This window comes from Calonectris borealis, chromosome 12 (genome assembly GCF_964195595.1).
Source record: "Calonectris borealis chromosome 12, bCalBor7.hap1.2, whole genome shotgun sequence".
NCBI classification, from domain to species: Eukaryota; Metazoa; Chordata; class Aves; order Procellariiformes; family Procellariidae; genus Calonectris; species Calonectris borealis.
The window spans coordinates 1,828,659-1,851,084 of record NC_134323.1 but is presented as its reverse complement, the minus strand read 5'-3'; the positions used below and the strand labels follow the sequence as shown (position 1 = coordinate 1,851,084).

The window sequence follows — 22,426 nt, the reverse complement described above, 5'->3', positions numbered from 1 at the left end:
CAGTATGGCCTTCAGAGGGCTTGCAGGGATGCCCTCCCACAGCACAGCTGCCCGTCGCTCAGCAAGAGCACAGCTCTTCTGCTCAGCGTGTTTACCCTCTGCTAGCAAGAGCCAGATGGAACAAATAAAAGCTCTTTCGCCAGCCGCCACGGAAGATGAGTGAAGCGCCCGCGCTGTCAACAGGGCCGGCAGCTCCTGCCACAGCACATCGGTGCTTCCCAGGCTGGCGGCGAAGGGCCTGACCCCTTATTAATGACCCCCACCAAACGTCTCCTGCCTGCATGGTTGCACCGAGGGCGCACAAACCTATCCAGACTCACGGTGACCTGCGAACATTCATCTCTGGAAATGCTGGAGCACGGACTAGGACAAGATCCAGGGAGGAAAGTGTTGCCGGGAAGGGCACCTCCTCTCCGGGCTTCCAGAAGTGCTGTCCGAGCCCCGGGCTACGCCAGCCAGGTCGAGAGCAAATGCAAGCAGACAGCAACAGGGCTCTGGGTGACAGGAGAGAGCCGCAGCTCTTCTCCGCTCGCCCTCCGGACGCTGGGCCGGACCCTCGGCTCCCCACTCCCCTCCACGCTGCAGGGAGAAGCTGCTGAGCGGGACGGACCCTGCCAGCGGGTCCCCTGAGCCCTTAGCCCAGCGCACAAGGCAGCTGCAGCGAAAGCGAGCCCTGCCAAGCCGCCGATGCGGTTACAGCCACGACTGTGCCAGTCCGAGCAGAGCTGCGTCTTCGGAAGCTGGCAGGAAGAGGGCCTCGGCGTCTCATCCCTCGGAGGAGACGGGCCTGAGGAAACGCGGAAGCCATGGGGCTTCCTCTTCCCATTGCAAAAAGGGACAAAGAGAGGGGCGCTGCTTCAGCCCAAAGGCGTCCACGCAGGACCGAGAAGCTGGGATGGGGGGATGCTGCAAACTCCTCTCCTTGCTGCTCCTCCCTGGCCCCCCTCCCTGCCCCACAAAGCCGCTGCGGAGGATGGGGGACTGGTACAGGGGCTGTGACGGTTTCTGGCGAAGGAGCTTCATGCCCAAGCAAGAGAGTATTTAAGTCCTGCTTAGTGCTGGCAGGGGGGAGGCAGGGTTTGTCACAGGCGGGGACGAGGAGTAAATCCCGTCCGATCACACAGCCGGGGTAAGGGATCCCTCAGGAGGGCCCGCACCGTCAGGCTGCAGCGCCAGCACAGCCAGAGAGCTCGGCCGCCGGGCCCGAGGCCGCCCGAGCCCTCCAGCCTCCCGCCGGCGGCTGCTGAACCAGAGCAGAGCCCCCCGCCAGCCAAGACCAGTAAGGGGGTCTCTTGGGACCACACTGGCTTGACCGCCTCAGCCCCCCAGCAGCAACCGCTCACAGCCCGGTCTCTGCTGGCTGCTTTGGAGGGTTTTCTCTTGGTTGTTTTCCTCTTTTTTCCCCCCTCTTTTTTCCTTTTTTCCCTCTCTTTTTTCCTTCCCCCCCCCTCTTTTTTCCCCCTTTTTTCCTTTTTTCCCCCTCTTTTTTCCTTTCCCCCCCTCTTTTTTCCCCCTTTTTTCCTTTTTTTCCCCCTCTTTTTTCCCCCTCCTTCCTTTTTTCCCCCTCCTTCCTTTTTTTTCCCCTCCTTCCTTTTTTTTTCCCCCTCCTTCCTTTTTTTTCCCCTCCTTCCTTTTTTTTCCCCTCCTTCCTTTTTTTTCCCCTCCTTCCTTTTTTTTCCCCTCCTTCCTTTTTTTTTCCCCCTCCTTCCTTTTTTTTTCCCCCTCCTTCCTTTTTTTTTCCCCCTCCTTCCTTTTTTTTTTCCCCTCCTTCCTTTTTTTTTCCCCCTCCTTCCTTTTTTTTTCCCCTCCTTCCTTTTTTTTCCCCCCTCCTTCCTTTTTTTTTCCCTCCTTCCTTTTTTTTTCCCCCTCCTTCCTTTTTTTTTCCCCCTCCTTCCTTTTTTTTTCCCCCTCCTTCCTTTTTTTTTCCCCCTCCTTCCTTTTTTTTTCCCCTCCTTCCTTTTTTTTTCCCCCTCCTTTTTTCCTTTTTCCCCTATAACGCTCTCCTGGGCAGCCTGCGACAGGGCCGGGGTGACTCCCCTGTGCTACCCCCGTACTCACCGTGCTGGGCACGACCCGGGGCACGCCGGGCAGGGGGCTCTCTGCAGCGGCCGCGCTGGGGCTTAGCACCACGTAGGTGAATCCCACCTTCCCGCTGTTCCGCAGGGTGACCTCTGCTTCGGTGACTTCGTTAAACAGCTGAAGAGAGGAGAGAGGAGGGGAAAGCTGAAGACACAGACCTGACGCTGGGAATCTCCTTCTGCTTTCCTTGGGATGAGAGCAGATGAACGCAGAGCAGGAGAGAAGCAGGGGCAGAGGAGCTATGGGCACTTGACTCTGCCGGCTTAGCCCGGGGGACCCACAGCCACAGGGTACCTCTCAGCCCTACACAGGAACAGATATTTATGCGGAGGGGCAATACCAACCACAAAAAGATCAGTAATAAAAAAAACCCAAAGAGGATCCAAGCCCTCTGCACTTTAAGGTGTCATCTGACAGCTATAGCTGAAACGCAGGAGGAGGCATCACGACATTGCAGAAGAGAAAAGGCATCCTGCGTGCAAGTATTTGCAGGGCTTGCGGTGACAGCAAAAGGGGAGACAGTGCCACACAGAGAGGGCCAAGAGTTGGAAACATCGGTGGGGTTTTTAACTGAAAAGAAGTAAAGCAGGGATCATTCTGAGACATTCTCTCCAGCTACAGTGACTGGAAGCCCAAGTTAACTTCGTCCCTGGTTTATTTTGTTGATTAATCAAGAGCGTTAAAAGAGAGCATCTCCTTGGACCTCAGGCTTTAGGAGCGGATCAGTGGATGGATGTCTTGGGGCACGTCCCTCTGGAGGTGACCACTGGAACCCCGCCTGCCCCAGGAGGCAGCGTTAGTGACCTTGAAGAGGAGGAATTCCCAGCTTTGGGAGGGTGGGGGGTGGAGATGGCCATTAAAAACCAGTTTGGATGCAGGACGAACCACTCAAAAGCTGTACTTCCAAGCCATACGACTGAGAAAGTAGCTGGGAAGGGGGGAGAGCCCTAGGTGGGCAGCGACCCGCTGGTGATGGTTTCGAGGACCTCTGCCAAGAGAAGCGCGCAGCACCTGCAGCCCGCAGTCGATCTCGGTGATGTCGAGGAGGTAGTTGATGAGCGAAGCCTCCCCGCTCAGCACGATCTCGTAGGTCGGGCCTCCCTCCACCCTGCACGCCGCGATGACGCGGGCGACGATGTTCGCGTGGCCAAAGAAGGTGAACGTGACCCGCTGGCTCTCGCCCGGTTGCAGCACGCCGTACAGCGGCAGGACGTCGAAAACCTGGAGGTAGGGGGGGAGAGATGGAGATGTCAAGCATCGCAACTGATGCAGAAGAGCAGCCGTGGCTTGGAGCGAAGGACAGACATGGCTGGAGGGGCCTCTTCCTCAAACACAGGCAAAATCACCCTAATCTCATCCTGCATCCATTACACTTTCCAGCAGAGGAGCCACGGGAAAAATCTTCTCCCATGCTCGCTAATTAACACATTAATTAATACGCTACATTAAAGTAATTTGGGAGGTCTCCTAGCAGCAAGGAATTCTCTCCGCTGCAGAACCTGCCTTTAAAAACACCTTTTACTGCCTCTAGAGGAACACGAGGCTGGGAGGTGAAAGCCCTCGGAGCCGAGGGGAGGCCTCCAGCCCAGCTCATCCCACTCCTGATGCTTTTCACTCTCTCTCCGGTTTGCACGCTCTCTCTCTCAAGATGCCACAGCAAAAGCGACAGCCGAAATTTCCTATCGACCACTCGGTTAGTAACAAGATGAATAACGCCCTCCACAGCTGCTGCGCAGGTGACGTCCTCGGTCAGCCCTATGACATGTCCCGCACGTCCCCTCCAACGACCAGTTGCTCAGCAGCGCTGCGCGACGTGCTCGGGGGGGTGCAAAGCCGCTCTGGGAGCAGCGCCGAGGGCCACCAGTAACCACTGGCCACACTGGAAAGGCAGAAGCGAGACAGATTCCCACTTACCTCCTCCACTCCCAAGGCGAGGGGCTCTGCCTCCGTGAACTGCATCAATTCCTTGATCACCACCGGGCTCTGAGTCTCCGCGGCTCCTTCCAGCTCCGCAGCAGTGGATGGTAGCGGCTGGAAAACAAGCACCGTGGGCTGCAGTAAGCAACTGGTTGGTCTGGGTGAGACCAGTCTGCTGCAGGCTCCACCACCTCGTCAAGCCAGGAGCAGCTGAGATGGGTCCTAGGTGCAAATCAAGTAGGGGTATGTCCATGCCATCAGTTGAGCGTGGGTCCAAGCCCACCCACAGATGAGACCTGGGCACCACCTGCACTCCCCACGCGCCAGCTTGCCCGAGGAAGCTGGGTGCACCCAGCACTCAGTCCTGGCAGAGGCCTCAAGGGCATTTTGCACCCTCATGCCCGCCCGGCTTTGCTTGCTCCTGCCCAAGGAACACGCTGAGAATACCCACACCCAGACAGGTTAGGCTTGCCATGACAAAAACCAGAACATAGCTGCAAGCAAGACGATCGAAACCAGGAAAATAAAGACTTCGAAAGTGCTCGGCACAACTATCCCACTTCAGATGGTGCTCAGGTTTCATCTCACGCGCTCATCAGTGCTGGAGAGCTGAGGGTCTCTGAGGCGTTCTTCTCGAACAACACCTTCCTGAAGAAGGCAACTGAGATGTTTTTCCGTCTTGCAGCAGCTTCTCAGCTCTGAGGTGTTTAACCTCAGAGGTGCCATCTTTCAAAAGGAACCTCATCCCTGGGCTTCTGACCCGTATTTATAAATGAGGGCTTTGTGATTGCTCTTGAAGTTTAAGAATATGTGCTTCTTCGCTAACGTGAAGAAACGCTTTGTGCTGTGTCCTTGATTGGAGGAGAATCTGCAAGAATATTCACGGGACGTCCTTAGACCTAATCAGGCTACATCTCCCCAGTAGATGAAGCACCGGGGAGGGCGGAGTCTTCTCATGTTTTGATGCTCTTTGTCGTCTCCACATTTTCAAACCTAGCAAAGCTTTGCCAAGCGTATATTCCCAAAGACGCTAACCACACCTTTCCTAGGCCGATGGTCTCCCACCTCCCCAGGGACGTTATATAGATATTGCCTTGATACAACGACACCACAGAAGATGAAGCTGCAATCCAGATGTATCCTTTGAAGCAATTTTGGATCCTACTTAGCCACATCTACTTGCATTTCCCTGGTTTATTTGTTCGTACGTGCCAACGAAGCAGGAAATAAAGATGATTCCATGCTTCTACCTGAAAACGTTCCGCTGGCCCTGCTGCCATCCCTGCTCTCAGGGCACGTGACAGCAGGGCAGAAACAAGGGAGGTTGGCACCAGCATGGCTTTTTGGTGGCAACCTGGGGGGGGTGGGCAACGCAGGCGGTAGGCGTGCAGGAAAATCTACCTTTGCCTTCAGGGAGTCATCTGCATCTGCTGGCTCTTGGGCAGGATCCGCTGCTCCCAGGGCTTCGGCTGGCTCCTGCGCACCCCCATCCCTGGAGCTGCTTTCTGCAGACGCCGAGCGCTCCGACCAGGCTCCCTCCTCCTTCGGTGGTTGGGGTTTGATGAAAAATTTAGGTGTTAGAGGGCTGAACCTGGAAAAGAACGTAACTTTGGTCACGGACCTGCAGCGGGAAGGAAACCTGCACGAGCAGCTCCTCGGCAGGATGCGGCCCCTGGGTGGGCACTGGCGGTGCGAGCTCGGCGATGGGTCTGACCCACCAGCTCCGAAACCAGGATGGAGCAGGTCCGCGCTCGGGGCTGCCCAGGGGACCGCACGCCTCGCTGCTGGCGTAGCAGCGGTGCAGGCAGCTGGTTGTAACAAGGAATGGAAGGGGACAGAGGTGAACGCCTTGCGGGGAGGCAAAAAGCGCAGCAGGAAAGGAAGAGACGGACAAACCGTGCAAAAAGGTGAGACGGAGCCGCAAAGGGGCAGATGCGAACAGCGACGAGCCCGTACAGACACACCAGTGCCCTCCTGAAAGCACCCACCGCCACGGACGCACCCAGAGGGCCAAAGCGAGAAATTTTGCAGCTCTACGAGATACTTATCCTGAATATTTCCCCTGACGGCTACCTGCGGGTCAGTATGAGCAAGCGGCGATGCTGGTGGCTTTCTCCAAGACGGAGCCTGCAGCCTGCCGTGCCCTGGCCGGACCGAGCCCAGCGCGGCTCAGGGGCACCCACGGAGCCCACCACGGGCCACCCTCGCACACGCAAGGCCACCGGTGACACGGAAAGACACGTCAAACAATTCCAGGCAGAGACTCACAATTAGACAGCCCGTTGATCCCTGACGAGCTCCAGCGCAGCAGCGATTAGTATTTTGGGGGAGGAAGTTTTGGTCATTTTTAATCAATATACAGCAAACGTTGACGACAAGACTCAGCTCCCCGCTGTGCCGCAGAAATTCCCCGGTTGCAAAACAACGTCTCTCCCTGCACCTCGCGCTAAAAGGGGGCAGCTCTGCCGAAACAAGGTTATAACCCGTGTGGCGCTTACCGACGGCGCGGTTACCTCCCCAGCAGGTTCTAAACGCAAAACGTTCGAGGATCGACTTGGCAAATGATTCAGCAAGGCTTGTTTTACCCACAGAGCTCAGTTTATAGCTTGGCCAACATCTGTCAGTCAAAAGTATCCGGTTTAACGTTTTCAGACGTTCCCAGGCGACTCAGATTATGTTCCCCGTTTTAAATCGCAGCAGGTGCTGGCAATAACTCTGCCGGTATTTCTGGTGCCACGTGAGGGACACGCTCGAGCCGTGCCTGCCTGTCACCGTCCCTATTTGCAAGCATTCCCCGTAGGCAAACAAGGCAGATTTTTTACAGCAACCTGGGAGCTTCATTCCCAGCTGGAAAGGCAGTGCCTTTAACGACATGCTCCCAGAGAAATATTTGTCTTCAGCTTTGTAGCTTATTATCTAAGGCTGGGTTTCATTTCTGGATTAGAGGCTCTGCTCTTCAGAACCTGAGAGCTCCCACCGGACTTGTCCTTCCTGCAACCGTGCACAAGAACAAGGCTTGGCCCAGGCGAGCTCCTCCGCAGCCCTCCCTCCGCCTGCTGCCGGGACCCCGAGCAAGACCTCGGCACTGTCCGCGTGGAAGAGCGACGCGAGACCGGGGGGGACGAAGGCGTTCGCTTGCCCCTGCAGAGCATCCCCCATCTCCAGTCCCATCTGTGCAACCCTCGCTCCTCTCAGCCGAGGCACCTTCACGTCTTGTCGGGGTGCGCGAACGGCTCAACGCCTCCAGCAGCCGCCACCTCGGGCGTCTGCGTAAGGGTGAGATGAATCCAGCTCGGCTGCAACAAGGGTGCCTCCGGGCACCCTGCCTGTCCCTGCAGACATGGGAGATGCCTGCAGCGCCGGGGTGCAAACACCCAGGGCCGGGAGCACCTCAAAGCCCTCCAGCTACACACCGGTCCGCGCACCAGTTCAGCGCACGGGTCTGGCCATCATGGCGGGGGCTGTCCCCAGACTGCTAGCTGCGACCCGTCCTAGCGAGGAAATGAAAGCGCGGCTCTTGGAGCCCCTTGTGATAAATACTGCGGGTTAATAACAACTCCTGAGGAGAGGTAAACTCCCGAGATGGAAAATCCATAATCATTTATTAAATTACCTTTAGTTTTATAGAATGGTTTGAGGCAACTTCGTGGGATCGCGGTGCCCAAACAACAATATTTTTCACTCTGAAGTAGAAGCCCGGTGGGACCCGGTGCTGGGAGATGATGTGATTAGCGAGTCCTGCTGCAGAGAAGCACAAAGCACAGCCAGGGACTTTTTCCAGCGGGGGAAAGTCAAAATAAATAACAAGCGTAACGTGAAAAGGGAGGGAGCGAGGAGCCCAAGGTGTCGATGGAAAGCTGACCCCTGGGACAAGAAATCTTCCTGGCGCTGAAGGAAAGGTTGTCTTAGAAAAGGAGAAGGAAGGGGAAGATAACAAGAGATGTTCAGCATCGGCCCAGGCTTCAGGCAGCTCCTTCTCTGACGTGAATCGGGACTTTCTGGGCATCCCCCCGCACCCTCAGGCCAAGGTTGTGAGCGCAGGGAGGAAGGCGAAGAGCAGAAAGCGGTTCCTCCCCCTGCGGAGGGGCTATCCCACGGGGGGCCAAGGGCTCTGGAAGTGCCTCCGCCGGCACCGTGGAGCTGAGGCAAGGAGCCCCCCGACACAGGCAGGACAGCGGGAGCTGGAGGGGCTGAAAGCAAGGTGTTAACCCCTCCGGGTCTGCCGCACCCAACCCGGCCACCCCTCAGATGAGACAAAACGCATCCAGGAATTAACAGGGGGGATTGAACGGGAGCACGGGCAGACGTCAGGGAGAGAGCAGTCCTTCCTGCTGGGGCCAGGACAACCTCGTGCCACCCACCGTCCCCAGCCTCCTAGACATTAGAATAAAAAGTATCTCAGCCTGTCTCCTGTTTTCTGAGCCTGCTAGGGACACAGCTTCACACCGCTTCCCACACCCGCCTCCCGAAATAGAGGAGCTAGAAATCACACCGCTTCTGCAGACTACACGCGAAGATTCACACGGGACAACGTGACCCCCCCGGCTCAGGCTGTGCGGGAGCTGGCAACATCAAGACAGTCACTCCCAAACTGTAACGGGAACGCCCGAGGTCCCTGCAGCCCCGGCCAGCACCACGGACACGTGCCAGAAGCCACCACCCCTTCGCATTAAATGCAGGAGTTTTAACAGTGCTGCGACTGCTTCCCTAGGACATGGTACCCACCTGCGGAGCATCCTTGCCCAGGCCCCCGAGGACCACCCGCTGGGGCACCCATTAGGCACCGGGTGAAAACAAACCTCCCAACAAAGCACGAGCTCTTTTCAGGTTATCACAGGGCAAAGGACCGGAGACCGCGTGCCCACGCGGCATGTAAAGAGGCTTACAAGCCCCTACGATGCATTTTTATTTCTCCTTCGGGCCATCAGATGCATATTAAAAAGGCACTTTGGAGCAAACCAGACAGCCCAAGGGTGTTTGCAACTGAAAGCAAAATAATATAATACAGGAGTGAAAACCTTCCCAGTGCACTGTGTGGGAACACTGGGCTCGAGCTGGGCCCCCCGGCCAGCAGCTGAGGAAGGTGGTGGTGATGGTTTGCCCTCATCAATAGCAACTATTAAAAGATGGCCCTGAAGCCTATTTCTTTGCTAGGATAAATTCCTCTGTTAATCTAAGGTTTGTGTATTTACTGAACCACCCATTGAAATTCAGACCAGGCACTGGAGAGACGGAGAAGAGAAGCAACATCGCTGCAGCGAGATCCGACACCTCCAACTTCTGTCTTGCACACGCTGGAAAAGATTAAGCTGGATTCAGCGTTCATCTGAATGCAGCGAGCGTTCCACTGTGACCGAGTATTAATTAGCTTGCAGTTAATATGCAGTTTTAACGGCCACTTACTTATTTAAGCAAAAAAAAAAAAGTCAGTTTTGAGAGATGAGGGAGAATTTTGATTTCTTGTTTGAAAGTAGAAATGGTGTAGGAATAGATGCAGGGATGCTACTACCGAGAAGACGTGAAGTATCCCATGTTCCTGGAGCAGCAACCAAAACTCTCCAGCACCTTTCAAGCAGAAGCCACGGGATTTGATTTTGGGGTGAACCGAAAGCTTCTTGCTGAAGCCCACAGACCTCAACTGTACCACGACTTTCAACGAGAAGAGTCAGGGGAGGGTCCGAGGTCCCCCAAGCTCCTTCTGACATAGCTCGTGCCTCTCGCAGAGTACTTCCACGGGATGGGGCTGGTCCGGTTTTGCAGGGTGCAGGTGCTAAAGCTCCCCAGCCACTTTGGTCCAGCTTAAGCTGGATGAGGGCCAGCCACCACTGGCACAGCGGGGAGATCCGCCTCAGGCAGCAGTACCTGCCTCTCGTGACAAGTTACAGCCCTGGAAGAAGTCCCCGCTGACTTTACTGGGGTTATTCTGTCTTGCACTGATTTTACCGGCGGCAAAGCGTTACCCATTACGTTCTCTGCTTCCTCATGCTCTGGACATCAGCCGGGTGATTTCCAAGCATAGGGTGAGGCGGTAGGAAGCTCCTGATTCTCTAGCAAACAGAAAAATACTTCTCGATCAGACTCTGGCCAAAGGTCCCTCCGAACAAATCAGTAGCTCTAGCAATAAATACAATTTGTAGTCTTTGTTCAAAATCAAACAAGCCCCGACAGCTGTAATTTGGAGATGCTATTTAAAGTAATCAGCATCAATTACAACCTTACCAACTACTTCAGAAATGAGCTCTGCAAACAGACGACTGTATGGACTCCCATAACTGACAGCAAAGGAGGAGAGAGGAGCTCCAGCCGTCTTTGTGGCAGGGGTTTGGACATTCGCCATTTTAAGATGTCTTCATGGGGGCAAGCCTGAGAGCTTGGCAAACCACGCAGGGTACGGCTGCAAGGGTTAAAACTATTAAGAAGCAGTGGGGAGCCAAAGAACTGGTTGAGCAAACCAGCTGAGAGCAGCAGGCTGGTCCTGGGTGCATCAGGCAGGCAAGCAGAAGGCTCCCAGCCATGGGAAGAGAGAGATTCTTGATCTACCTTCTCCTTAGGTGAAGGCTGCAGGAGACTGAAGCCAGATCTCAACAAGTGGGTGAAAGGGATGACCAGCACACAGCTTGAGATGGTCGGGAGCAGACTGGGTGGCCTTGGCAGGCCAAGAAGCCAAAGAGTAGCTCAAGCCTGAGCTGAGGCACCCTGGGGGTCGAGGACCCCTGTGCTCCGGGCGCCTCGTTGCACCCCGCGGCGGCACGCAAAGAGCTCGCAACCCCTGGCCAAGCAACCTCCAGAGCCCTGTGGCTTGCAGCTGCATCCCAGGAAAACCAAACCACAAGGACAAGCTCAGGGCACGGCTGCCGGCCTCTCTGTCTGCCGGCCAGCACCACCCTCCCTCCGCGGTGCTCGGAGCAGAGCGAGGAGAAGGAGATGAAATGACGGAGCATGTCCTGAAGCCCTCACCTAGAAGGAAACATCCCTGCTCATCTCGACCACTTCTGCTGAACCCCAGAAGGTGTCTCCACCGGCCCGCGTTGACGCGGGCTGCCCGGCACCTCCCGGGCAGGCAGCGATGCCACAGCCCGGCGAGCCCTCCCAGCAGGACTCTGCAGCGGGTCACCGCAGGGAAAGGCAGGAGAAGGTAAAGCAGCAACAATAACGAACACAGAAATAAAAAAAAAAAACCAAACCAAAAAAACCCTCGGGTTTAATGTACTTCCTAGGGTCGCATCCCAAAATAAACCAGACAGACGCTGAAGCTTCACTCTGCTGAGTAGCCGGCATCGCCATCCATCCCCTGTCTAGAAAGGGCAGGGCTCCTCACACCAGCAGAAATCACAGATTTAAGGCTGCGCATGGCTTCTACCCTGCGTAAAAGGCTCGTTAACATCGCTGCTGAGTTCTTATTAAAGGTCACTCGCACAGTACAACCTAATTACCCCCTGCCTCCCCGAGGGCAAGGCAGACGTCCTCCCGGGAACACGCTGACAGCCCAGTGGCCCCACTGAGCTCCCCGGGGACTGGGCGAGGGATGACCAGACAGCACTGGCCCGGTCCAGGCGACACCGGGGACGGCTGAGGACAAGTGTGGGGTGACGGAGGCAAGCGGGCGAGGGAGAAGGGACAGTTACCACCGAAGAGGAAGCAAGCAAAGCAAGCTCACAGTTGGAAAGGTTTCCCACAGAGGAGAAAGACGACTCTCCCGAGGGCAGAGCGGCTGAAAAGGCAGTGTTAATTGAGTTAGGCGCTCTCGAAAATGCATGGCACGCCAGCTGGCCCAGAAGGACCCTTGGGGTGCCCGACTCCCCGGGAACCCCTGCCTCCCTCTGCTACGACGGTGGGGAATAAATAAATCCTCCTTGCACCATCCCACAGCGCTAACTCTGGGGTGGGCATCTCACCGGGCTGCCCCGCGCTTCGCAGAGCCCCATCAAACCTCCCTGCGAGCTGAAGTCCTCTCCAGGCTGCTGCGCCGCGGAGAGCTAAAGGTTTCCTCTCTCTTTGCCCCTGGCTGCCTCCCTCTCCGAGTCAGGAGATGTAGATTTATGGTGACACACTCTCAACATCCCGAAGTTCTCACCTGGGCTGTTTGAACCTGGGTCCACGCTCTCTTAACCCAATTGCTATTTGTTTTTAGAATGGGCAGACACAATCCACCTGCTTCTGCGAGCAGCACGGTGACCTGTCAGAGTTCAAGGATCATTTGGACGATGCTCTGAGTCATACGGTTTAGTTTTAGGTGGTCCTGAGAGGAGCAGGGAGTTGGACTCGATGATCCTTCTGGGTCCCTTCCAACTTTAGATATTCTATGATTCCATGAGTCGATGCTCCTGCGCAGCTATAAGGGCAGTAGTAAGGGCAGTTCTTCACACTGTGGCTACTTTCAGGGATGAAGAGGTGGGCCAGCTGCTGAGAGATGATTTTTTTTTTAACAGGGTCAGAGTCTATCGCAGCACGGAGTGGCTCCTCACCTAGAGCACATGGAGCTGGTGGCCAAAGGAACCATTGGCAAAGAAACCATTGGGGGACCGAAACTCTGGCTTTGGCCACCTGGCTTTTAGAGGAACAGCAAGCATTGCTTCTGCTCCACGCTGGGGCAATCTCCTGCCTCCTCAGTGATACAACAGGAAAACAGAGCACTGGCACACGCCGGGCAGATCCCACCCTTGCTCAAAAAGAAATACGTGATGAAGTTTTGGGAAACCATCTCCCTGACTGGTACTCTCCCCGTCTGCCCTAATCCAGCCAGTAAGCAGCAAGGGAACTGAAACCCACCCAAACCCCATCCACCATCCCAGTATCAGCCTCTCGAGGGGAAAGAGCGGCTGTACAGAAGGACGAGCACCAGTTTCACTGTCTTGTAAGAGTCCAGCCCCACACAAGGCAAAATTCTGGAAGGGTTTTTGCTGCAAATCTGTGTCTATCATATCATAGAATATCTAAGCCAGCTCAGGGCTGAAGATGGGACCAGCAGGAGCCCTGGGCTCTCCATGACTTCTGCACTAGGAAGCACCTTGGAGTCGAAGGAATCGGCACAAAAATCCCCAGTGCAGATTTATACCCGAAAACACGTGAAGATTTGACACATGGATTCAAATTTGGCTTGAGCCCTATTCTGAAGAGTTTAAAGATTTCTCAGCTACCCTGGTGAAGACAGGGATGCACCAGCAAAGAGCACAGCGATACTAGAGACGACGCTCCTGGGCAGAGCGATACCAGTGGGTTCAGATGGATTTTCCCTTACGGAAAGCCGTTTGATGCACAGCTTGCAGGAAGCAGGAAAAGAGTGAAGGGCGAGAAACAGCTGGAGAAATTAAGAGAAATGAGGTCTGGAAAATTATGACACCTTACTCATCACTGCCACACGCAGTGAGAGCAGGTCAGCAAATAAACAGGAGTAAATAGCCCAGATTTCATCTGACAGCTTCCTTAGTGCTCTGCCAGGGAGATGAAGCGGAAGCGACAGCAGCGGTTCCTGAATCGATGCTCTCGCTCTGCCTCAGCCAGGCTACGATAGCGAGCTGTTCCCAGGAACCGAAAAAGAAATATAATTTAAAAAAAAAAAAAAAGAAAAAAACACAACATTTTGTTTCATAAACAGCAAAGCTCTGCAGAGACGGGCCTTGAGCGGCAGCCCAGAGGGAATTAAAGCACGAGCCACCCAGGCAGCACAGGCGCAATGGCATTTATAGGGAGAAGGACGCTGCTTGCAACGCAAACGTCCCCCGGGTTCCCGCTGTGTGCCTCGGGTAACGAAGATGTTCAGAAAGCAAAGAGAGAAGTCGGCGGCTCCCCAGGTTTGCTAACTGAACATCGCTGCCAGAGCAAGAAGTCACCCTCCAGCCAGCGTTTGCTGACCGGCTATAAAACCAGAAGGCAACCCCCATCCAAGCGCAGCCCGCTCAGGAGGTGGATGACACATGGACATCTTCCACGCTTTCCTGATGGCACAGGACAAAGCCAGGGAGACGGTCAGCTGCCTGACAGCGCCTTGGGTGGGACGTGCAGTGTTTTTCACCCAAGTAATGCTTTCTCCTTCGCCTCCCCTGCCCTCAATCCATGCCGCCAACACCCCGGGGCTGCCGAGGCAAATGAAAACTCTCGGGGTCCGTCACCCTTGTGCAAAGGAGGGGGATGAGCCTCAGAAAACCCAAGTGTAATAGTTAAAGTGACTCCCACACAACCGTTCTGGGCTCCAACCTCCGTTGCGATGGCCCAGGTAGAAGTCCTCCAGGTGTTCAACACCGTAACCATTGGTCAGAAGCCCTGGGGCAGCAGAAGTTGTCTCAAACTTGCAGCTTCCCAGCAAATGAGCTTGGAAAAAGCAGTGTCCTGCTGGAAGGCACAGAGGTGGAGGGTGCCTGGTGAGGGTCCCCATGCTGAAGGTGAAGGTAGAGAAGAGAAGCTTACAGACATAGAATCATTAAGGTTGGAAAAGACCTCTAAGATCATCGAGTCCAACTGTCAACCCAACACCACCATGCCCACTAACCATGTCCCTAAGCGCCTCATCTACGCCTCTTTTAAATACCTCCAGGGACGGTGACTCAACCACTTCCCTGGGCAGCCTGTTCCAAGGCCTGACCACTCTTTCAGTAAAGAAATTTCTCCTAATGTCCAATCTAAACCTCCCTTGGTGCCACTTGAGGCCATTTCCTCTCGTCATATCGCTGTTATTTGGGAGAAGAGACCAACCCCCACCTGGCTACAACCTCCTTTCAGGGAGTTGTAGAGTGCGATGAGGTCTCCCCTCAGCCTCCTCTTCTCCAGGCTGAACGATCCCAGTTCCCTCAGCCGCTCCCCATCAGACTTGTGCTCCAGGCCCTTCACCAGCTTCGTTGCCCTCCTCTGGACACGCTGCAGCACCTCCATGTCCTTCTTGTAGTGAGGGGCCCAAAACTGAACACAGGATTCGAGGTGCGGCCTCACCAGTGCCGAGTACAGGGGCACGATCACCTCCCTGCTCCTGCTGGCCACACTATTTCTGATACAGGCCAGGATGCCGTTGGCCTTCTTGGCCACCTGGGCACACTGTCGGCTCATGTTCAGCCGCTGTCGACCAGCTCCCCCAGGTCCTTTTCCTCTGGGCAGCTTTCCAGCCACTCTTCCCCAAGCCTGCAAACGGGAAAGCATCACCCCCCAACCTTCATCCTGATAAAGCATCACCGACCCCCACAAAACATCCCGGTTTACGTCTCTAATATAGACTTGGTAACAACGTACGCTCGCTTAGTCCTGGCTCCAAAGCCCTCCTTGGCACTCACTGTATTTACTTTTCATCCTGTCTGGGTGGGAGCAGGTGGCAAATTTCCTAAAGTCTCCCTTGCTTCAGCTCCCCAGTGTCTCCATCCACACGCAGAGCCTCTCCACAAGCCGCTCACGGCACCCAGACCCCCACCCCAGAGGTGAACCTGCCCGGCACCCAGCCCTTCCTCCAAAAGACTCCATCTCCAAGAAATAAGAGGCCACGTCTCTGTTACAGCGACCAAACCGCTGCTGCCAAACCACGGGCAGCTGAAGGACGCGCTCAGCACCACACTCCCATCACGGCTCAGCCCTCCTTTTCTAAGTCACCCACGGGATTTAAGCAGGAAAAGTAGCACCCACGGGGCTACCAAAGCCCAAAACCTAGAAGGGGTATGCTCTACTGTCACTCGTCTGAGACTGGCCAGCATCAGGGCCACGGTGGATGTATGCATTTCTGATGTATATTCTCGCTGCTGATGTTGCTACCTCTCCGCTCCGGTGGCTGACAGAGCACTGCTGTCAGATTTTTGCCTTGCACTGTTTTTCACTGTCTGCATTTTCCATTTCTTCCTTGTTATAAAAACAACAAAGCAAAAACCCCATCAAATATAACACAGAATTGGGTTTTTTTTTTGTCAGTAACAAGGCTGGGACCTGGCTCGCCGGGTCCCCGCAGCGCAGCCTGCCAGGAGACACGGAAGGAGAGAGAGAGAAATTACTAATGCTAGAGGAAGACCCACCCGGGAGGAGAATAACTCCTGGTTTGTTCAAAACAAATTGACTTCGAAAAGCCTGGCTGGAGAGGAAAGAGTCATTTTCTACATGTTTAGCTCAACAAACCCTTTCCCCAGAGAATCTATTGGCAATTCATTACGCTGGATTTGTAGCCAAGAAGTTCCCACTCTCCAGGGATGTCAGATCAACGGACAGAGGGGCGTGACGTGTGCCGCGGAGGCGCGCAGCTCCCTGCTGATCCATCCTGGCACACGGAGACCGCTCAGCGTGCGTTAGCTCTATCCCAAGGAGGGAACACGTCTCGCACGAAGGGGACAAAGAGGTGATGCAGGAACAGCAATGCTCAAAGTAAATAAGTCATGCGTCCTTGATAAAAGATGAAAACTCTCGAGAACAGCTACGTTTGGGGACGAGCCTTTGGCAGCCTTTGTCACAGGTCTCTAAGAAAATCCTTGTATATCCTTTGGATTTAATGTCTTCCTTTTGACAGGAATCCCAAACAAAGCTGAGGAGCTGGATACTGCCCTTCAAAAGGAAGACAAACCAATCCTCGCCGAAGAAACCTTTAAGGTAAGAAACATGATGAAATGTTGGAATTTGGCTCCATATCTACTATCTTCTGCTGGATGATTCCGGAGATCCATTCCAACGCTGCAGAAAACCTCGTGGTGCAAAGGCTTAACTCAGCTTTGACCTACCAAAGGTCCAAGGGGCGAGGAGAGACTATTCTCAGTCTGTCTCTAACCACACAGGTCTAGAAGAGGAGGAACCACGAGAAATTCATGGCTCAGCAGTGTCAGAGAAGGGGCATGGGTTGGCTTGAGTTGGGCATGTCCAACCACACAGCAACGGTTGGACTGTGTGACTTACGTGATTGCTCTGCTCAAAGTAGCAGCCGTGACTAAAGAATAAGGAGGAAAAAACAGGTTGAACAATTAGAAGAAAAAAAGATCTAAGCACACAGAGTCTTGTCCAGGCAAAGAAACAACATTTTTCTCTCCTAGCCAAAATAAATGTGTGTGTCTGATTGATGCTGGGAGTCTCTGATGATGGGCTCCAGCAAGGCTAGAAATATGGATGGTTAAATTCCATTGATCTCACCTTCATGAGACCTGATGTTTGATTCCCTCGATGTCAGACTGAGTTAGTTTGATCTGATAATTTAGAATACCAACAGTGCTTAATGTGGACCAGAAATAATATCTGACACGCTGCCCTTCTGCCGGGCTCTTAATGAGCAATTTGAGGTGTTAATAGCTTGGAGACTCTCTTCATTTCCAGCTCTGCCACCGAGGATCACATGGTGTCTGCTGAGGGACCCGGAGAGAGTACATTACTGCTTAATTAACATGCAGAGCAGCAAAGAGAGCTGTCGTAACGTCCACAGTGCTAACGAGCCCGCAAAGGGGCTACGCCAAACCCTTTGGAGCAGAGGCTGCCACCTCCTGCCAGATGCTCAGGACCCTCAACCGTCACCGACTCAGCAGAGATGGGTGACTCGGCGTCTGCTGGAAGGACGAGCACCTGCAGGCTCAGGTCCAGCAAAGCCAATTTAGGTGGAGATGGGGTAATTAGAAGCTGAAAACTGATTCAGCATCCATGCTTCCAAAAACCTAAATTGGTTCTAAAAAAAATAAGAGTAAAGATAAACAGGCAACGGGCCAACAAGTGGCCCCAGAGGAAATTAATTCCACACAGGCTTCGCTGTAATGTGCTTGTTTCTCCGTTATTATAAAATATATGCATTGTTCTATCATCAAAATTGGATTTTCCCTTTAGCTTGTAATTAAACCTTAATCTAATTTACCAAGAGATGACAGGGCCCTCCAAGAAGCGCTTACAGCCCTGCTCCCCTTTCCCTGCCCACCTCCCTTCACCTGCTTTTGCAGACTTTCCTCTGCGTTTTAGGGTCTGTCCTGAGGGTGCCACGCATCAAGAAGGGCCCCACTAAAGACTCTTTACTCTGTAAGACCCAGCCGTGACTGGGCTACCCCTGCGCCCAGGTCTTCTCCAACAAGACCTCCTCATAGCCGTAGCTCATTTCCAGTTCCCGATAGGTCGTCTCCTCTCAGCCAGATCCCAATTCTCTAAACAAAACTGTTTATTGATGAGCTCTATTATTTGTAATAGCAGCACTTCAATACGCGATGGTTAACTTCGCTCGGTTTCCTAGGGCATTATGGAAAAACCATTTGCTACTGTAATTAAAACTGCCCAGACTAAACTTTTGTACTATGCAGAGAGGCCACAGAGGGAGGAACTGCTAGAAATGTGTTTATTGATGTGCTCCAGCACGACTGCAAGATTGCTCTTGGGCTTGGAAACCACAGACCAGCGCTGGACGGCCCTGCTCCCCGGGGATGTTCAGACAGGTCCTCCCACCGACACCGACACCTGTACCCACAGCAGAACCTGCCGTTTCGCTGTACAACGCTAAATAGCTGTTCCGTGCATGGGACGGGCAGTTTAACAGGTGAAAACTCACTTCACCAAGGTGGTGTTTGCCTCAGGCCGCCAAGGTCTGAGAAAGCAGCTTTCCTTCCCAGGGGAACCAGTACGGGGGCTACAGCGAAGCAACAGCAAGAGACTGGGACAGCAGCACATCGTTCTGGCGGCAGTGCCTGTGTAGGTTCTTAGTCTGAGATGACAACAAACAGGCTTGGCAGGGAAGGAAAAGAGGTCACGTTATAGATCTGCTTGTCCAAGTGCCTAAGCATGGCTTTGTAGCTCCAGAGATAAAGCAGGATTGCAGGTTATGGGCTACGCAAAAACTGTTGGTAGCATCTTACAGTCCCAGCTTGGCTGGAGAACATTGCCTCCTTCCCAGCGTCAAACTGGTGGAGATCACCTATTCCCTGAGCATCTAGCCTGACCACGGCTGGTAGGTGTTATTTCCACAAGGGAAAGTTGAAGGCGATTTGTCACATCCCAGGCAAACAGCCTTGGTCTTTGCAAAATATAAACAGGACACCAGGAAGGAGAAGAGCTTTAAAGGAGAGGGCAAAGGCGCACGTACCTCATCTGGTGCGTGTGGCTGTCTGTCAGGAACGACCAGTGGTACCGCGCAAGAAGCGGGCTGCAGTTGGTCATCTCGACGTAACGCACATCTTCGGTGTCATTCAAGAGGCAGCCAAAGTCCAGGGCCATGGTCTGGAGACGGAGATTCGGAAAGTAAACTTCTCCCCGAACGGTGACCTGCTCCTCATGAGGATGCTCGAGAAACTGTATCTTCAGAGCCTTCTCTGCTACCCGGATATTCAAATCCTCTTCATAAGCAGGGTTAAATCTGATGGAGAGATGAAGTTCCTCCCCTATCTCCAGCTTCATGGGCTGCAAGGAGATGAAGAGTATTAACCACCAGTGTGATGAAGTCCCAAGGTCCGGCAGCGTGAAACGTGTAAATATTCAAAGCGTGACCCCAATGTGGCCTTCTCAGTTCATCCTTCGTTTGCCTCACAGCGTGCACCTGACCACAAGCACCACAACTCTTGTCTGAGACTGTCTCAGGCTCACGTCTGCTCTGCATCGATACAAGAGGGAAATAAATATTGTGCTAATGAATTCTGACCCACAAAAGCTATATGCTAAATACATAACCAAATCAGCACTCTGGCAAGCCAAGGCCTTTTGCCCCGACTCCAGAGGAACTCCTTTATCCTCACAGCACGAGTGCAACGGGCATCGCAGCCTCACCCATGCGGGTGCTGGTCACCGGCCCGGCACAGAAGCGGTGGCCGTGCCTACGACACGTTTAGCGAAGTCCATATCCGATGCCTTCCACCGACAACGGGGCAGGTGCCAGGCCGCGGCTGGAGGAGCACCCGCAGCCTCCCTGAAAGCAGGGCTGCCCTTGAAGGGAGCAAGCTGCTCCTGAGGTTATCTGGGGATGGCTGCCGGAGAGCTGGGATGGCTCCCAGGAGACACCTTCACTACATGGCTTGCCCAGACCTAGTTGCCTGCTCCCCTCTCCTCGTGTCTCAGAGCCAGGACGTATTTCTCCAATTCAGATATTTCATTTCCTTTAGCAACTCGTTTCGAAGCTGATTTAGTTCCGGCCAGTCTATTGCTGACTCTAAAGAATCAACTTATCTACTAGAGGACTTCCCACAGAAACACACCACCCCGCTCCTCCCTCTCCAAACCCCACCAGCAGGAAGGTCCATGGCTGCTCACCTGAACGTCTGCGGGGAGGGGCTGCCGGGCCGCATCGCAGATTAGGAAGGGTTGCTCTAAGGCCAGGACAATGCTGAGTGGCAGGGAGGAGATGTTTTTTAAAGAAAGAGGCTTGTACTGAAGAGTTAGGACATCACTGGGTTGCTACAGAAACAGGAGACAAGGGAAAAAAACCAACCTGAAGTGGCCATGGACCTCCTTCCTCTTCCGATGCATTTCAAATTTTTCAAGCCCAGAAGTGCATACATCTCTATTTACTATTTTTATTAGTTTCTATCCTTCTAGAAGGTTTTTCCTCTAAGTATATCAGATGCTTTTCATGTTTAGAAACCACAGCATCCCCCGGGGGATAGGGAAAGAGTCTCACGTAGAGATGAGGGAATAGGACCCCGAGAGGAGGCAGCTGCTTGAACAAGATCAAAACCAGAAAGTGAGCCCAGACCATTCGTCTCCAATTTTGTATCCTCTCTTGGGCAGAATGGCACAAGATGGTTTTCACTCACATACAGTAATTTCTTACAACCTTATCGGCTCTAGTAGCCTCACAAGCAGTGATGCTAGTCAGAGGAGAAAAGCAAGCAGGATTTGGCCCGTAGTGGAGAGCCCGCAGTAGCCTAAGGCTAGCTTTGAACATTTACAGCCAGCTAGAAACCTCAACAGTCCGGCTGCAATGCGTCTCCTGCTGCCCCTGCTACAGCGACGAGGTGCCTGTAGGCTCAAAGCTAAGCTCAGCCTAAGCTATTTCTTCCTGTTTATGCATTGCTCTGGGCTTCCTGCATGGTTTATATAAACCAGACAGTGTTTGGGAAACTAGTTCTGGGTGTATTGATATCCAACAGCTGCAGTGTCGTAGCACTCGATAAATCGGAGCGCGTGGCATCAAGCAGACCACAGGCAGACATCAGGGGTAGCTGAAAAGCTTCTAATTAAATCTGAACTGCCTGCTCACAGGATTTTGTGCTTCTCTGGATGCCTGGGAACCAGAGAAGAGACCTGAAAACACAGAAACTAAATAATGAAATATCTTCTCTTTTTCAGACAGCTCACAGGAGAGGGAAAGACAATGCAGGAGTCAGGATCCAGAGACTAAAGGGCACCTGCTTTGCGTCGGTGTTATCATTACGGCAGCTGAAGGACGTCTGCGGGTCCTTTGAAGGAGGCAAGGCTTGGGGAAGTGCAAAGAGCTAGCATCCATACCAGCAGCAGAGAAGGCAAAGAGAGACAAGAGATAATGTTTTTTCCTCATCAGCCTGAGGAGTTGACAGTAATCTCAGTTTTTCTCAGCTTCCCTAGAGGATCGGTGTTCAGGCTTCACCGTGCCTTGGAGGATCCTCAAAAACCTCTCTTTATACTGAGTACAGAAACTGGTATCTCTCTAGAAGAGGCCATGATCCCCCTCGGCAGAGCAGCTGTAATATCAGTTTTACTTCGGTGAAGTTAAAAACCAGTCCCATCTCTAAAAACATCCTCACTTACTTTACAAAGCGCCTCAGGAAGGGCGAGGAGGGGGTTTAGCATCGCTCAGCTGCAGCGATGCTCTCCCACCTGCAGCCCTGGCACACGAGGTGGCTGGGCAAAGCCCACGCTGTTCTCCTGGGTCCCACACATCTCTCTCACCCTTGTGCCCTCGGCTCAATTCTGTCTCCACATCAAGAAAGGCAGAACAGAGCTGGCGAGACTTGTCCCCAACCCCAGAGGAGCGAAATAATGATCTCGGCGTTAATGGCACAAGCTTGGTCCCGCTCAAATCAATAGCCAACGCCCCATGGACTCGGAGAAGCTGCTTAACTTCTTCCTTTGAACACAAACACCCCCGCCATGGGCTTTCAGTCATCAGCCACGCTATTAAATACCAGGATGCAATCCAGAGACTTACCTTCTCCACCCGGAAAATGATTTCTCTGGAGGACATTTGCAGAACGGGAGCAACGAACTCGCACGTGATATCCACTTGCATTATCTGTGCCTTCCCTGCCTTGCTCCCCACGACGGCGTGACACAGCAGCCGCTCCTTCACGACCTGCGTGCAAGAGTCGCACGTCACCCGGCGGCTGCTAGCAGGGCATCCAGAAAACACCCTGCATTTGCTAGCCGCCCGACCGTGGACGTAAAGGATTTCGATAGCCTGGATAGAAATCGTGCCATGGGATCTTGGCCATCAACCATCAGCAGGTATCGCTGCCATAAAGTTACAGTCACTGCTCTCCTCAGTAGCCCCCTTTCTTTTTAGGCTGCATCCTATTGCTTCTGCACTCAATGTCCAGACCGCTACACCCTAACA

At 53.7% G+C, this 22,426-nt stretch overlaps 1 protein-coding gene across 1 annotated transcript in view; it reads right to left on the bottom strand.

The window, feature by feature from the left end:
* HYDIN (HYDIN axonemal central pair apparatus protein) overlaps positions 1-22,426 on the bottom strand; it is a 160,160-nt gene that overhangs the window by 46,009 nt on the left and 91,725 nt on the right. Inside the window, exons 21-27 of the mRNA XM_075160949.1 lie at positions 22,022-22,165; positions 20,146-20,289; positions 18,989-19,302; positions 5,398-5,587; positions 3,994-4,110; positions 3,091-3,300; positions 2,059-2,196 (exon numbers count right to left, since the gene is read on the bottom strand). Coding sequence (XP_075017050.1) covers positions 2,059-2,196; positions 3,091-3,300; positions 3,994-4,110; positions 5,398-5,587; positions 18,989-19,302; positions 20,146-20,289; positions 22,022-22,165 — 1,257 coding nt within the window. The remainder of the gene's footprint in view (positions 1-2,058; positions 2,197-3,090; positions 3,301-3,993; positions 4,111-5,397; positions 5,588-18,988; positions 19,303-20,145; positions 20,290-22,021; positions 22,166-22,426) is intronic.